We start from the raw sequence: 16,021 nt of genomic DNA on the forward strand, positions 1-16,021 counted from the left end.
GAAAAAGAAAGAAGATACAAATAATCAGAAATTAAAAGGGGGGAGGGATGTTACTGCAAATCCTGCACACATTTTTTCCTTTAGAAAAATATTTTATGAGCAGCTTTATGCAAATAAACTTGAAAATGGAACAGATGGAATGAAACAACTAAAAAACAAAATGAAACTATATACAGTTTACCAACACTGACACAGAAGGAATAGAAAACTGAATAGTCCTATATCTGTTTTAAAACAATACGTAATTTAAAATTTTCTTACAAAGATAACTCTAGGCCCAGGTGGCTTTGTTGGTAACTTACAACATTTTAAGGAAGAAATAATAATCAATATTAACTAAACCTTCTAGAAAATAGAAAAGAATAAATACTCCCCAATTCATTTTATGAACTTAGCACAACCTGACAAGAATAATATGAGAATGGAATTTAAAAGCCAGTCTCACTCATGAATAAGGAAGCAAAAACCCACCAATAATATAAAAAGACTTCTATATCACAACCTAGTTGGGTTTATTCCAGAAATTGCAAGGCTGGTTTAGCATCAGAAAATCAGTCAGTGTAATTCATATTGATTTCATAAAGAAGACTAATACAATCATCTTAATCAATGGGGGAAAAGCATTTGATAAAATTTAATATCATCCATTTTAAAAACTCTTAGGAAAGTAGGAATATAAAGAAGCTTAAAATCTGATAAAGACATGCTGTGGAGCAACTAAGCCCGTGCACCACAACTGCTGAGCCTGCACTCTAGAGCCTGTGAACTTCAACTGCTAAGCCCGCATGCTGCAACTGCTGAAGCCCACGTGCCTAGAGCCAGTGCTCTGCAACAAGAGAGGCCACCACAGTGAGAAGCCCACACACTGCAACTAGAGAGTAACCACCACTCACTGGAACTAGAGAAAGCCTGTGTGCAGCAGTGAATACCCAGTGCAACAGTAAATAATTTTTTAAATCTAATAAAGGAATAATATGTAAAGCCAACAGCAGTCCACATTCTTAATGGTAAAATATTAGAAGCTTTCCCTTTGAGTTTGGAAACAAGAGAAAGACAAAAACTATCACTTAGTTTATTTAACATTGTTGATAGAGATTCTAGCCAATACAATAAGACAAGAAAAATCAATATATAAGAATTAGAAAAAGTTATTACTTACATTATTGTATTCATAGAAATTAAAGGATCTGCAGATTAACTATTAGAGTTAATAGATGAGTTCAGCAAAGTTACTAGACGCAAGGGCGTATTAAGAGCCCAACCTGTCTACTCCTTTATGAAGTCTTCTTCTGGCATACACCCCAGAGTCCACCCCTTCTTGGACTTCACTCTACTCATGTTTTTATTATACCACTTAGTCACCTTTAACAGTCTAGCACTCAAGGGCAGCCCATCTATAAATGAACATGTGATTTGACATGCACAGGTGAGCAGGGCCAATTAGAGGTCTTTCCTATAAGTTTAAAACTGAGTTCTGAGAACTTAAAACAGTTATCTATGACTCTCAGCCTTAGTTGGATGAGTGAGTGAGACTCTGGATCTGTCCTTCATTTCTTAATTAAACTCTCATTTTCTTTTTCATTTTCCTTTGGTACTACATTCTAGGTGAGCTCCTCAGCTCATTAATTTAGTTCAGTGTTGGGTCCATTTCTTTTATTGAGTCGACTGGTGAGATTTTTTTTTTTAACATTTGCATTTTATTTCTAATATATTATTCCGTGTAGCCTGTTTCAGTTTTATGAATGCAGTTTACTTTCATATTCCTTTCTGAGATTAATAAATTTTATTATATTATTTTGGACTCTTATTTTGTGCTATTAATAACTGTCTGAGATGTCGCCTGTTGTTGTTTGGTACCTCTCTTTCACAACGTTGGTCTTCCTCAATGTCTGATTTTTTTCATGTTGAAGATTCCATGTTTACTTGTGTATGGATGCCATTTCTGTCTGTCACAGCCTCCAATGAGTGTGGAGAATAGATGGAGAGTGTGCTGGTGGATTAGATATATTGTTAGTTTGTCTTCTGAATGAGAGAGGATCCATCCTGCCTGGCCTTTCCAGCCCAAGGACCAGAGCTCACTGCCTTATTTGCGGTCTTCAGTTGCTCAGCACAAGCAGGGAGGAGAGAAGAAGCCATCTGGTGTGTCCACTCTGAATGTAGTCCCCTCAGCACTCTGGAAATTCCCCAGAACTCTCTCCCTCCTTGTATCTATATACTCTAGACTTAATTTTTTTTCTCTTTCTCTTTCTTCCTTCCTTCTTTCTCTCCTTTCCCGCCTTTTCTTTCCCTCTCTCACACACTCACTGTCTTTTTCTTTCTCTTTCTCTCTCTCCCTGCTTCCCTCCTTCCTTCCTTCCTTTTTTCTTTTAATTTTTAGAGACTTTATTTTTTAAAAGAAATTTTAGGTTCAGAACAAAATTGAGAAAAAGGTACAGAGATTTCCTATATAGCCCCTGCCTCCACACATGCATAGCCTCTCCCATTTTCAACATCACTCACTGGAATTGTACTTTTTTTTTTTTTTAAACTAAAGATGAGCCTACACTGATATATCATAATCATCTGAAGTTAATAGTATTGTACATTTTATGGGGTTTGGACAAATGTATACTGACATATCCATCATCATATCATATAGAGTGTTTTTACTGCTCTAAAAATCCTTACTGGAGCCCCTCTTTTACATTTCAGCCCTCTCATCTGGCTTCCATCTCCACAGTTCATCTAATTTTCTTGTTATTAAGGGCAACTAACACAGCCCTATTGCTAAATCCAAAAGTTACTCTTCACTTCTTATCATTTTGGCTTTTCAACAGTATCAATCAACTGACTACCCTATCAGTGAGACCCTTCTTCTTGCCTTTTATGACCGCATACTGCCCTGAAGCTGCTCTTTCTTGGCTCCCTTCCTGAATTATCTTTTCTATTCAGCTTCTCACTGTTGCTTTTCTTCCAGAGCTTGACCCTGGCCATCTTCTGTCTCTGTGTTTTCTGGTGGAAGTCTGCCAGCTCCATATGCAGCATAATTTTCTGATCCTTCCTCACCCGTCTTCCCCATGTCACTAATTGACAAATGATGCTGTCAGTTCCAAGTCACTTCTTTCCCTTTCACACCCAGCAGGCATTCCCTTACCAGATCCCAGCAGTTACAGCTATCAAAAACATTGAGCTGCCCTACCTCTGTTCCCCCACCCTAGTCCCAACCATCACAGTCTCACCAGGACTATTTTGGTTGATTTTGGCTCCCTTACAACCCACAAAAAATCCAGAGGAGGTCTTAAAACCATGAATTAATTTGTATCTAACCACTTATCTCATATCTCGTGACTCTGGGTTGTATCTAAAATAAAAACCAAGGTCCTGCATGAACCTCTGCTCACCTCTCTACCTTCACCTTAGCTGTTCTTCTCTGTGTTCCCATTCCATGAGCCTCCTTCTGTTTCTTAGAAAGCACCAAACTCCTTCCCATTTTGTGGCATTTGTACATATTTTTCCTTCTTTCTGGAATGTTCTTCTCCCTACCCTTCACCTATGTACTTTTACCCATTGCTTGTTTTTTCTAAACAAAAACCAATTCTCTGACATCAGCTGATTGTCCTACAATTCACTCTGACACCCACTACCTGGAATTAGTACACACCCCCACAGGTTAATGGCTCAATCCAACAAGACTGCTCCCATTTCAGACATCAACCACAAATGAGTCCCCAGGCTACCCACACTTCTGCCTGGCCAAGTACAAGCTTGGGGGTTCCCATGATCCCCCTCAGATTCAACAATTTGCTATTGCTTCACAGAACTCAGGAAAAGACTATACTTAAAATAACAGGTTTATTAGAATACAACTCAGGAACAACCCAGTGGAAGAGATTAATTGGGCAAGGTATGAAAGCACAGAGCTTCCATGCTCTTTCTGGACACCATACTCTCCCAGCACATAAGTGTGTTCATCAGCCCCCCCAAACCTCAACATGCCACATTTTTTCAAGGTTTCATTGAGTAGGCATGATTGGTGAAATTTCTGGTCATTGGTGATTGAATTCAACCTCCAGCCACTCTCCCCTCCTGGAGGGGGACGTGTGATAGGGGCTGAATAGTATAACCCTATAATCACAGGATTAGTTTTTCTGGTGGCCAGCCCCAGTCCTGAAGCTGTTTAGGTCCTCCCCTCCCATGAGAGAAAAAAAGACACTCCTGAATAACATCTTCATAAATGTGTTATAAAAAATAGTTAATTCGGACTCAAGGACACTGTAATTTTTTTATACCCTTCTGTATTATTTAAATTACTTTGTGTATAAATCTGGTAAAGATACATTTTAAAGATGTTTTAAATCAAAATTAAAGATAGGTTCTTCCTTTTTAAAGCTGAGTAATAGTCTCAAAGATAAACCACACTTTGTTTATTCACCTCCTGATAGACACTTGCATTGTTTCCTGTTTTTGACTATTACAGATAAAGCCATTATGAACACTTGTATAAAAAATAGGGGAGGGGATGGTCCTGTCACATAGGAGATTTCAAGGGTTTTAGGAGCTCTGTGCCAGAAACTTGGGACAAAGACCATATGTATATTTCTTACTGTACCACACTCATCTTCCAATTTTGACACAGTGTCACTTCCTCCAAGATTCCATCAGTGAACCCCCAAACTAAATTCTCTCCCTTTGTTCCACTCTCCCATGGAACTGTATTGCTTTTCATCATGGTGCTATCACAGTTTTACTTTGTACTGTCTGTGTCCACAATTAGGTTCTAAACTTCAAAAGAGTAAGTAAAGTGTCTTTCTTTTGTTCACCCTTGTATACATGCACACCTTCAGCATCTAATACAGAGTCAAGTGAAGTGAAGTCGCTCAGTTGTGTCCGACTCTTTGCGACCCCATGGACTGTAGCCTACCACGCTCCTCCATCCATGGGATTTTCCAGGCAAGAGTACTGGAGTGGATTGCCATTTCCTTCTCCAGAGGACCTTCCCAACCCAGGGATCGAACCTGGGTCTTCTGCATTGTAGACAGACGCCTTAGCGTCTGAGCCACAAGGGAATACAGAGTCATGCTCAGATATATATGGAAAGTAAAGTAGACCTCCAGGAAAAGTGAAGAGCCATGAGGAACCACAGATACCAGCCTTGATAAAGCTCATGGTTCTAGCTGATGGGAATGTAGAGGCCGTATGCTAAGTAACTCCAGTTATCAGGTGTGTTATGTTCTTGGACCATGTGTACAGAATGTAGTGACTCTGCTGCCGAGTACCAACCCAGTGAGGAGCAGTCACTGCAGCTGATTGGTGAAAGACTGAATGACATCATTAGAATTGTTCAGAGGAGCATCTTTAGGGACCTCAGAATCTTGTGTAGTAAACAAGGACAGATGGTGTTCTCATCACTTCTCCCTTTTTGTTGGAATGTGGGAACCTTTGGAAAAGAACGCAGAACTTTGATTTCTCTGGATTTTGTTTAGGAACTAGGAATGATGAGAATTTAACTGAGAATAGAGTCCTTTTCATGAACATGAATGAAGAAGCAGATATTTTCCCAGAGCAAGTTAACTAGATTCATATACATGAAACATAAGGGGAGAAGGGAAATTATCCAGGTAATCCTAAGCATGCTGAAGAATGGCTCATAGAATACAGAAAAGAGGATTAGATTTGGGGGTGGGAGTAGAAGGGGATAGCTCAGTGATTCAAGTGAGAAAATATTAATGTGAGGTAAGTTAGAAAAGAATTCCCAGACTTGGACACAGTGAAAAGTAAATTCTAGATCCTGATAAATACATTAAGTCCTCTTTGTGTCATAATTAGATGCTTTCCCAGACTCCAGTAGGAGCCTTGTGTATAAAGAGGGAATTAATAAGACCCATTTGCTTGCTTGCTCTGAAAATCAAATGAGATGATGTAGGTGAAAGAGCTTTGTATCTGGGAGTGATGTAGGAGTGTGGTCAGCATAATGACCGTTTATTAGTAAAGAGGGAGAAACAGATTAATGTTCTATGAAAATCTTTGACCGGGGTTAAAAGTGCCTTAGATGATAGCATTTGGATAAAAATAAAAAGGAGAAGCAGGGAATGTCCAAAAGGAGGGACTGTAATGGGAATTCCTGATATAGGCAAGGTATGTTTTTGTAAAACTTCTAATTATCTGAACTTCCGCTAAGGCTGTTGCCAGATTGACAGTGGACATTTTGACAGATCCATGTCTTATTGATCACTTTATTTTCCAGAAGATAGAAGTGATGCAAAGTCCTGCCACTAGATTAGATCCTGTCACTAGATTAGATCCTGTCTGATCTAATTGAGATCAGAATAGTGAAAATGAAGTTGCTCAGTCGTGTTTGACTCTTTGCGACCCCATGGACGGTAGCCTACCAGGCTACGTGATCCATGGGATTTTCCAGGCAAGAATACTGGAGTGGGCTGCCATTTCCTTCTCCAGGGGATCTTCCCAACCCAGGGAATGAACCTGGGTCTTCTGCATTGCAGACAGACGCTTTACCATCTGAGCCACTAGGGAAGCCCGAGATCAGAATGGTAATGTGCAAATCATAGGAACTTGGGAAGAAGCAGCAATGTCTCATAAGATTGGTTGGGAGGTCAAAGCCAGGCCAAAAAATGAGTATGTTGTTTTAGAAAGGCTAGACTTGTAAGGGCAGAAAAAGGAAATTTTAGTACACTCTCAAAAGTATCATTCTATATACACTATTAAGCTGGTGAAAAACATCTCCAAACACAGAGCTCAGACAGATTCTCAGTTTTCAAAGACATGTACAAAAGGTATAAAAAAACAACCTCAAATCAAGACAAATTTCTGAGAATAGTCTCAGGAAAGTGTAAGCCTCTGATAAACAGGGACAGATTTAGGACAAAATAGGTCAGAGGGTTTTGTTGTAAGTACAGAGATGAAAAGAAGTGACAGAGCCCTAGTCAAGGGCCAGTGTCCTTGCACTGAAAGAGCAATAGGCTTCTTTAAGAATGATCTTTGAAGGCCAGAAGAATGTTAATAATTGCCAAGACTGAGTAATGAATATATAGAGGTTAACTGGTTTGGTCTCTCTTCTTTTGTGCATCTGAAAATTCCCATGATTTTTTAAAAACTTGTTGTTGTTCAGTCATTCAGACATGTCCAACTCTTTGCAAACCCATGGACTGCAGCACTCCAGGTTTCCCTGTCCTTCACTATCTCCCAGAATTCGCTCAGACTCATGTCCATTGAGTCAGTGATGCCATCCAGCCATCTTACCCTCTGTCGCCCCCTTATCCTCCTGCCCTCATTCTTTCCCAGCATCAAGGTCTTTTCCAGTGAGTCAACTCTTTGTATTAGGTGACCAAAGGATTGGAGCTTCAACTTCAGCATCAGTCCTTCCAATGAATGTTCAGAGTTGATTCCTTTAGGTTGAGTGCTTTGATCTTGCAGTCCAAGAGACTCTGAAGAGTCTTCTCCAGCACCACAGTTCGAAAGCATCAATTTTTCAGTGCTCAGCCTTCTTCATGGTCCAACTCTCACATCTGTACATGACTAGTGGAAAAACCATAACTTTGACTAGACAGACCTTTGTCAGCAAAGTGATGTCTCTGCTTTTTAATATGCTATGTAGGTTTGTCATAGCTTTTCTTCCAAGGAACAAGCATCTTCTAATTTCATGGCTGCAGTCACCATGATTTTGGAGTCCAAGAAAATAAAGTCTGTCACTGTTGCCATTTTCTCCCATCTGTTTGCCATGAAATGATGGGACCAGATGCCATAATCTTAGTTTTTTGAATGTTGAGTTTTAAGACAGAATTTTCACTCTCCTCTTTTACCTTCATCAAGAGGCTCTTTAGTTCCTCTTCATTTTCTGCCATTAGGGTGGTGTCATCTGCATATCTGAGGTTATTGATATTTCTCCTGGCAATCTTGATTCCAGCTTGTGCTTCCTCCAGCCTGGCATTTTGCATGATGTACTCTGCATATAAGTTAAATAAGCAGGGTAACAATATATAGCCTTGATGTACTCTTTTCCCAATTTTGAACCAGTCCATTGTTCCTGCCCAGTTCTAACTATTGCTTCTTGACCCACATAAAGGTTTCTCAAGAGGCAGGTAAGGTGGTCTGGTATTCATCTCTTGAAGAATTTACCAGTTTGTTGTGATACACACAGTCAAAGGCTTTAGCATAATCTATGAAGCAAAAGTACATGTTTTTCTGGAATTCTTTGGTTTTTCTATGATCCAACAGATGGTGGAAACTTGACCTCTGGTTCCTCTGCCTTTTCTAAATTCAGCTTGTACATCTGGAAGTTCTCGGTTCATGTACTATTGAAGCCTAGCTTGAAGGATTTTGAGCATTACCTTGATAGCATATGAAATGAGAGCAAATATATGGTAGTTTGGACATTCTTTGGCATTGCCTTTCTTTGGGATTGGAATGAAAAGTAACCTTTTGCAGTCCTGTGGCCACTGCTGAGGTTTCCAAATTTGTTGACATATTGAGTGCAACACTTGGACAGCAACACTTAATCATCGTTTAGGATTTGAAGTAACTCAGCTGCAATTCCATCACCTCTACCGGCTTTATTCATAATAGTCCTTCCTAAGGCCCACTGGACTTCACACTCCAGCGTGTTTGGCTCTAGGTTAACCACACCATTGTGTTTATCTGAGTCATTAAGACCTTTTTTGTACAGTTCTTTTGTGTATTCTTGCCACCTCTTCTTAATATCTTATGCTTCTGTTAGGTCCTTACCATTTCTGTCCTTTATTGTGCCTATCTTTGCATGATATGCTCCCTTGGTATCTCTGGTTTTCTTTAAGAGATCTCGAGTTTTTCCCATTCTGTTGTTTTCCTCTTTCTTTGCCCTTAAGAAGGCTTTCTTATCTCTCCTTGCTATTCTCTGGAACTCTACATTCAGATGGATATATCTTTCTTTTTCTCCTTTGCCTTTTTCTTCTCTTCTTTTATCAGCTATTTGTAAGGCTTCCTCAGACAACCATTTCCCTTACTGCATCTCTTTTTCTTGGGAATGGTTTTGATCACTGCCTCCTGTACAATGTTACGAACCTCCGTCCATAGTTCTTCAGGCACTCTGTCTATCAGATCTAATCCCTTGAATCTACTTGTCACTTCTACTGTGTAATTGTAAGGGAATTGATTTAGGTCATACCTGAATGACCTAGTGGTTTTCCCTACTTTCTTCAATTTAAGCCTGAATTTTGCAATAAAGAGCTCATGATCTGAGCCACAGTCAGCTCCAGGTCCTGGTTTTTGTTTTGTTTTGTTTTTCCTGTCTTTGCTGGTTCCCAGTTGTGGTATGTGGGATCTAGTTCCCCAGTCAGGGATCAAACCTGGGAATCCTGCATTGGGAGCCCAGAGTCCTAACTGCTGGGCCACAGGGACGTCCCCTCTGGGTCCAATTTTTGCTGACTGTATAGCACTTCTCCATCTTCAGCTGCAAAGAATATAATCAATCTGATTTTGGTATTGAACATCTGGTGATGTCCACATGTAGAGTCATCTCTTGTGTTGTTGGAAGAGGGCGTTGGCTATGATCAGTGCATTCTCTTGGCAGAACTCTGTTAGCCTTTGCTTTGCTTCATTTTGCACTCCTGTTACTCCAGGTATCTCTTGACTTCCTACTTTTGCATTCCTATCCCCTATGTTGAAAAGAACATCTTTTTTTTTTTTGATGTTACTTCTAGAAAGGTCTTGTAGGTCTTCATAGAACCATTTAACTTCAGTTTCTTTGGCATTAGTGGTTGGGGTATAGGGTTGGATTACTGTAATGTTGAATAACCATTCAACATTACAACCTTGGAAACAAACCAAGATCATTCTGTTGTTTTTGAGGTTGCACCCAAGTACTGTATTTCATACTCTCTTGTTGACTGTGAGGGCCACTCCCATTTCTTCTAAGGAATTCTTGCCCACAGCAGTAGATATAATGGTCATCTGGATTAAATGTGCCCATTCCCATCATTTTAGTTCACTGATTCCTAAAATTTCCATGTTCACTCTTGCCATCTCCTGTTTGACCATATCCAATATACCTTAATTCATGGACCTCACATTCCAGGTTCCTATGCAGTATTGTTCTTTACAGCATCCGACTTCATTTTCACGTCCAGACACATCCGCAGCTGGGTGTTGTTTCCACTTTGGCTCAGCCTTTTCATTCTTTCTGGAGCTGTTTTTCTGCTCTTCCCCAGTAGCATATTGGATACCTACTGACCAGGGCGAGGGGTATCTTTCAGTGTAATATCTTTTTGCCTCTTCATACTGTTCATGGGGTTCTCATGGCAAGAATGCGAAAGTGGTTTGCCATTCCCTTCTCCAGTGAACCACATTTTGTCAGAAATCTCCATGACATGTCCTTCTTGGGTGGCCCTGCATGGCATGGCTCAGTTTCATTGAGCTAGACAAGGCTGTGATCCAAGTGATCAGTTTGGTTAGTTTTCTGTGATTGTGGCTTTCATTCTATCTGCCCTCTGATGGCTGAGGGTAAGAGGCTTGTGCAAGCTTCCTGATGGGAGGGACTGGCTGTGGGGAAAACTGGGTTTTTCTCTGGTGGGCAGGGCCATGCTCAGTAAATCGTTAATCCAATTTTCTGCTAATAGGTGGGGCTGTGCTCCCTCTCTGTAGTTTGACCTGAAGCAGCCCAATCCTAGGGTCTGCAGTCTCTGTGGTAGGGCTGTAGGCTTTATAGTAGGGCTAATGGTGATCTCCTCCAAGAGGACTTACACCAACACGCCCTGCCTCCCAGGACTACTGCTGCCAGTGCCCTGACCCAACGGCAAGCCACTGCTGACCCATTCCGAGGGAGACTCCTAAACATTTACAGGCAAGTCTTATTTAGTCTCTTGTGCAGTCACTGCTCCTTTCCCCTGGATTCTGTTTCACACAGGTTTTGTTTGTGCTGGTGACTGAGACGGTAAAGAATCTTCCTGCAATGCAGGAGACCTGGGTTCGATCCATGGATCAGGAAGATCCCCTGGAGAAGGGAATGGTAACCCACTCCAGGGTTGTTGGCTGGAGAATTCCACGGAGAGAGGATCCTGGTGTGCTGTAATCCATGGGGTCGCAAAGAGTTAGCCACAACTGAGCAACTAACACTTTAAAAACTTATATTTGTAAATGTGTTTAAAATTACAGAAAACCATTGATAAGAGGGACTTCAGAAAGATAAACACTGAGTCACAGCCCCACCTGTACCCAGATTAGTGGAGGAAAAAAAAGAAGGAGGGTATCAGCAAGTGCCACCTTTTTTGAAATAACTAGTAAATTCTTCATTGTTGTGTTTCCCAAGGAGAAACCATGCATATATCACCTTTGAAGGATGCTCATTGTCTGTTGGTGTGCCGTTTGTGTCTCAGAAAAGCTGGTACAGGTGGAAGGAACTGGGTTGTTGGTATTTTTAACAGGCCCACATTGATGACAGACGCTCTCGGGAATAAAGGACACAGACCTTCTGAGCTGTCTGTTTCACAATTCTGTGTTGAGGGTAGTCCAGGAGAGGCCTCTCAGGCCACCCTGGGTTCAGCTGCATCAGCAGCATCTGGAGCAACTTGCATGTTTCATGTTCTTCCATGTAGGTTTGCTGTCTTCTTGTGTTTATCTATTTGAGTAAAAGTAACAAAAAGCAGGATTATGGGGCTGGGCAGGATTATCCATATAAACCACGAAAGACTAAGGTTAGTCTTCTCAGACTCCTTTACTTCTTCCTGTCATCCCTAACTTCTCAGTGTTGGGGTGCCCTCAAGACACTCTTCTCTATTTGTATTTATTCCCTTGATGTCCTCGTGCAGATTCATTACCCCAAATACCACGTGTATGCTGATGACTCTCAAGCTGTCTCCAGCCCAAACCTGACACCCAGCCCTGAGTTTACATATCAACTCATGACATCTCCCCGTAGCTTTCAGGTAGATGTCTCAGAACTCAGCATGTCTAAAACTTTACTCGCCTGTATCTCACACTTTCTCCCCCCAGAATCTTCCCTGAATAGGTTGATGACAAGTTCCTCAGTCCCCACACCCTGACTTTCTCTTTTGTACCCTACATCCAGCCCATCAGGAAATCCTACTGTCTTGACCTTCATGTCTAGATTCCAAAGTACTTTTCATACCCCTGCTACCATCATCCTGGTTTGAGCCACCCTCATTTCTTACCTAGACTCCTGTTCTTTCTATTTCTGAGTTGCTGCCTTCATGGTCTCCTCAGTATAAATTAAATCATGATACTTCTCTGTTCAAAAATCTTCAGTGGCTCATCTCACTCAGTAAAAGCCAACACCATTATGATGGCTTTAGGGTCCTCATGATCTGCCCTTCTCTTACTTCTATGTCTTTATCCCTGGCATAACTGCCCCCTCCCACTCCAGCCTCCTGAGGTTCCTCAAGAAATCCCAGGCACATCCTTGCCTCAGGCTTTGCACTAGCTGATCCCAGTTGCCCAGGCGCATTTCTGCAGACCTTCACAAGCCATCTCCCACACATCCTCCACGTCTTAGCTCACATGTCACCTTCTCAAAAGTTAAGGTCCACCCATTCCGACCATTCTGCTTTAGGGTACCGCCAACACTCCTGAACCTCCTTACCCTTACCTTCTTTTTATTTGTGTAGTATTTACTCCTTTCTAACATGCTGTATAATATGCTCACTTTATTTACTGTTTGCCTCCATGGGGAAAGTAGTCCTTTGCTCTGTTCATTGATGTATTCCATGAGCCTAGAACAGGATCTGCCTCAATAAAGTACTGTATAAAAAGAAAAACAGAAACCATCAGAGAGATGGAAGGATCATCAGTGTCAGCACAGCTGAGGCGCCCAACAAGATAGGAGCTGAAGACTGTCCACTGAGTGGTGATCTGGGTGGGGGGTAGAGGTGCTTCTCTTTTGCCAGGGTACCCATTGAAGGGGTTTGCATTATGTGCCTCTCGGGAAGGTGGTGGGCTGAGGAAGGCTTAATTTCTGTTTCTGAAAGGGCAGAAGTTCAGTCCTGTAGCACCTTAGGGGGCCTGTCACCAGCCAACTGGGGCAGCCTGTCTTCAGCAGTTTGCTCTGAAGCTGCCTCTGGAAAGCCAACCGCATCCTGCAAACACAGATCTCAACAAAGAGTACCCGACTGCAGGGGCAGAGAGCCTTGTATCTGCTTGTAACACTGGAACAGTACACTGTACAAATTAATGAGTGAAAATGCCAATTTTTAAATTATTTAAACAGCTACCTAAGAGGTTTATTTGTTAGGCTCATTAGTCCTTTTAATCAGAAGTCAGTCTTTCTCTTTCCTGTCACAGTAGCTTTTGATGAGAGAACATTAAAATCATTTGCAGTTATAAGACCACTGGGACTTAGTCTATCTTAATCTTTAAGAAAGCTGTTGGCTTGAATTTAGTTGTTTTATTTTATTTATAAAGTATGTACTTACTTTGAATACATATTATTACATATAAGTTTATTCTCTATTTATATCTTCCTTATGAAAAGCTGATTGTCACTTTGATAATTAACTTTTCTCATTATTTTAAGCTTTATCGGTAAATTTTTGCTGATTTGATTAAATAGCATGCTTGTTACTGGTTATAATTATGGTAGAATTAGTTTTATTATTTGGATAAGCCATGATATGTCATTCTGATAAAGGCCTGGCAGAAGGTCAGGGCTCTCCTCTGGGAGTGCCTTGTGGAGATAGTATTGTCTACCGGTTGGGTCAGAAAGCTCATTCTCTTACTTTGTTTCCTTTGAACCAGGACTGGTTGTGATGACTCAGCAGAAAGGAGCTTGGAGTGGGTATTTGGGGGATTGTGTCCCTGACTGACCTGAGGTGTGGATGACAGCATGCTGATTCTGGGGGCTGGGATAATAACTCAGTACTTTGCTTTCTTACAGTTGTTTCCTCTCTCTGCTCCTGGTGGCTGCTGTGGTTTGGAAAATTAAACAAAGTTGTTGGGCTTCCAGACGTAGAGAGGTAAGCCTCAGTGAATAAAGATTAACGAATCCCTAAAGGAGCTTTTTCCTTCATATTTCCTTTAAGCATGTCAGTTTTAGCTGTGTAGTCATAGAGAGTAATACATGGTCAGTAGACTTCAATTAGTGCTATGTAAGCTATGTTAATTCTGCACCACATGGTTTTAACTTTCTAAAAAGAAGGTTTTAGGATTGTATTGACTCAGTTTTACCCTTTCTCCCAGACCCTGATTCCTTAACTCAGGCTGGAGATCTGAAGGCTTAGTAAAGCACAGCTTTTACAGGAGCCTTTCATGAGAATGAGAATAAAATCAGCCATTTAAGCATCTCAAAAATTTCTCATTATTCAAGGAAAGATAAATGTGTGTCTGATTAAGTATTTGCTTGAGTTTTATTTTTTAGTGTTGATTTATTTCCACAGCTCCATTCCAAAAGTAATATTAATAAGTCAAACAAATATTTATAATTGGCAAGTCAAATAAACTTGATTAAAAATTACAACACAAAAGCTGTTTATTGAAACTTTCACATGTGTTATTACTCTGCCTTTTAGTCATCATGTCTGTTGCATTGTTGCTAAATAGAAGTACACTAATACCTGGATTTTGTGCTCTTTGATCTTCTATATCTACTCATGCTTTTTTCTATATAAAAATTGATCTATAGAAAGATTTAGAGAACAGAAATATCTAGACTCAAAATACCCAAGCACTCAGCACTGTTCATGACATGAACAGTGGGGCCATGACATGGACCATTTCTGACCCATGTAAAGGTATTTTTTTTCGTAGAGGTAATGTTGTATCCTCTTTATGATCATTTTAAAAATTCAGTGGATAACATATTCAGAGGTTTTTTTAATAGCTGTATTACTAAGACATTTTAAAATCTCAACGAATTATGCAACATTCTGAAAAAAATAAGTTATCCAAATGTGTAATAAAGAAGTAAGAAACCACATAAACTAGTACCAGGGAAGGAATCAAAAAATTATTTTGAGAGAGTCAAATTATTACTCTCTCGACAAAGGCTATTAGACACAGGCAGTTTTAATTTGAGATGAGCTTATGGAGATAATAATAGTCTACTCCTCCTTGGGTGTTTATGAGATTTAATTATTTCCAAAAAAATAAATTTCCTTTTTCCAGGGTAAAGGAAAAGATGGGAAACTTAAAAGAATCCTGATTCATTTTATGCATAGAAACCTTGAAACCAAAATTTGAGAAAGGTAGCACCAAAAAGTAAAGACCAGTTGCATAATGACTATAATGTGCAGCTGTCTAGTTGACCGTGTAGTAAAGGGATCATTTCATACCAGAGAACCTACTAGGATATGTTATATCCATGGGTATAAAAAAAAAAAACAAAACCCTAAATTTTCAGTAGTAGCAAGTAATCATTTAATCATTTATTAATATCAGCACTCATCCTAGTTTAAAAATAAAACTCTTAGTAAACTCAAAAATAATACCTCCTCCACACTTTGAGAAATAACCAGGTAACCAACATTACTCATGATGAAGAAATACTCAAGGTTGTACCCAATAAAATCAAGATAAGTTAGTCATATTAAGAACTGACAGAAAAAAGAAAAAAAAAAAAACCCTGACATTTGAGCATTTCTAAGTTGTAGGCACTCTTCTAAGAGGTTTTATATTAAGGTTTTATATTTGTATAATCCTTACAGCAACCTATAAAATAGTTACTGATACTACTCCTGTTTTATAAATGAAGGAGCCGAGGCTCAGAGAGGCAAAATAACTTACCCATCATCACACAGCTACTTAAAGACACCAAACTATGTTTTGAATTTAAGACTTCTGTCTTCAAAGGCCATGTTCCTTCTAACCATCATGTAGTCCCAGTAGTGACTTAGTTTTGTTCTGGATGTTCTAGACTCTGCACTAAGAGAAAGAAAAATAAGAAGTTTTGTTCCTTTTGGAAAGGGGACAAAATCATTGTTTTCAGATAAGATTATTGAAACATCATACAAACATATATAAAAATAAAGTTTGTAAAAATAATTGAACTAATGTAGAAGACAAACAATCAACTGGAAAATAATCACAACATACATGAAAGAAA

At 39.9% G+C, this 16,021-nt stretch overlaps 1 protein-coding gene across 4 annotated transcripts in view; it reads left to right on the top strand.

Moving 5' to 3' along the window:
• The window catches only part of ATRN (attractin), a 189,365-nt gene that overhangs the window by 152,543 nt on the left and 20,801 nt on the right, over nucleotides 1-16,021 (top strand). For 2 of the 4 annotated variants that reach the window (XR_015139359.1, XM_086333323.1), the window contains one exon: nucleotides 13,859-13,937. Coding sequence is in view for 3 of the 4 variants with exons in the window: in XM_086333323.1 (XP_086189449.1) it covers nucleotides 13,859-13,937 (79 nt within the window). In the remaining variant the exon portion in view is untranslated. Of the gene's footprint in view, nucleotides 1-663; nucleotides 780-10,735; nucleotides 10,911-13,858; nucleotides 13,938-16,021 lie in introns of those variants that run through there. The other 2 variants (XM_086333324.1, XM_086333325.1) reach the window with 2 other exon arrangements.

Source organism: Bos grunniens, chromosome 13, assembly GCF_055505025.1.
Source record: "Bos grunniens cultivar Pamir isolate PY7600 chromosome 13, Bosgru_T2T1.0, whole genome shotgun sequence".
NCBI lineage: Eukaryota > Metazoa > Chordata > Mammalia > Artiodactyla > Bovidae > Bos > Bos grunniens.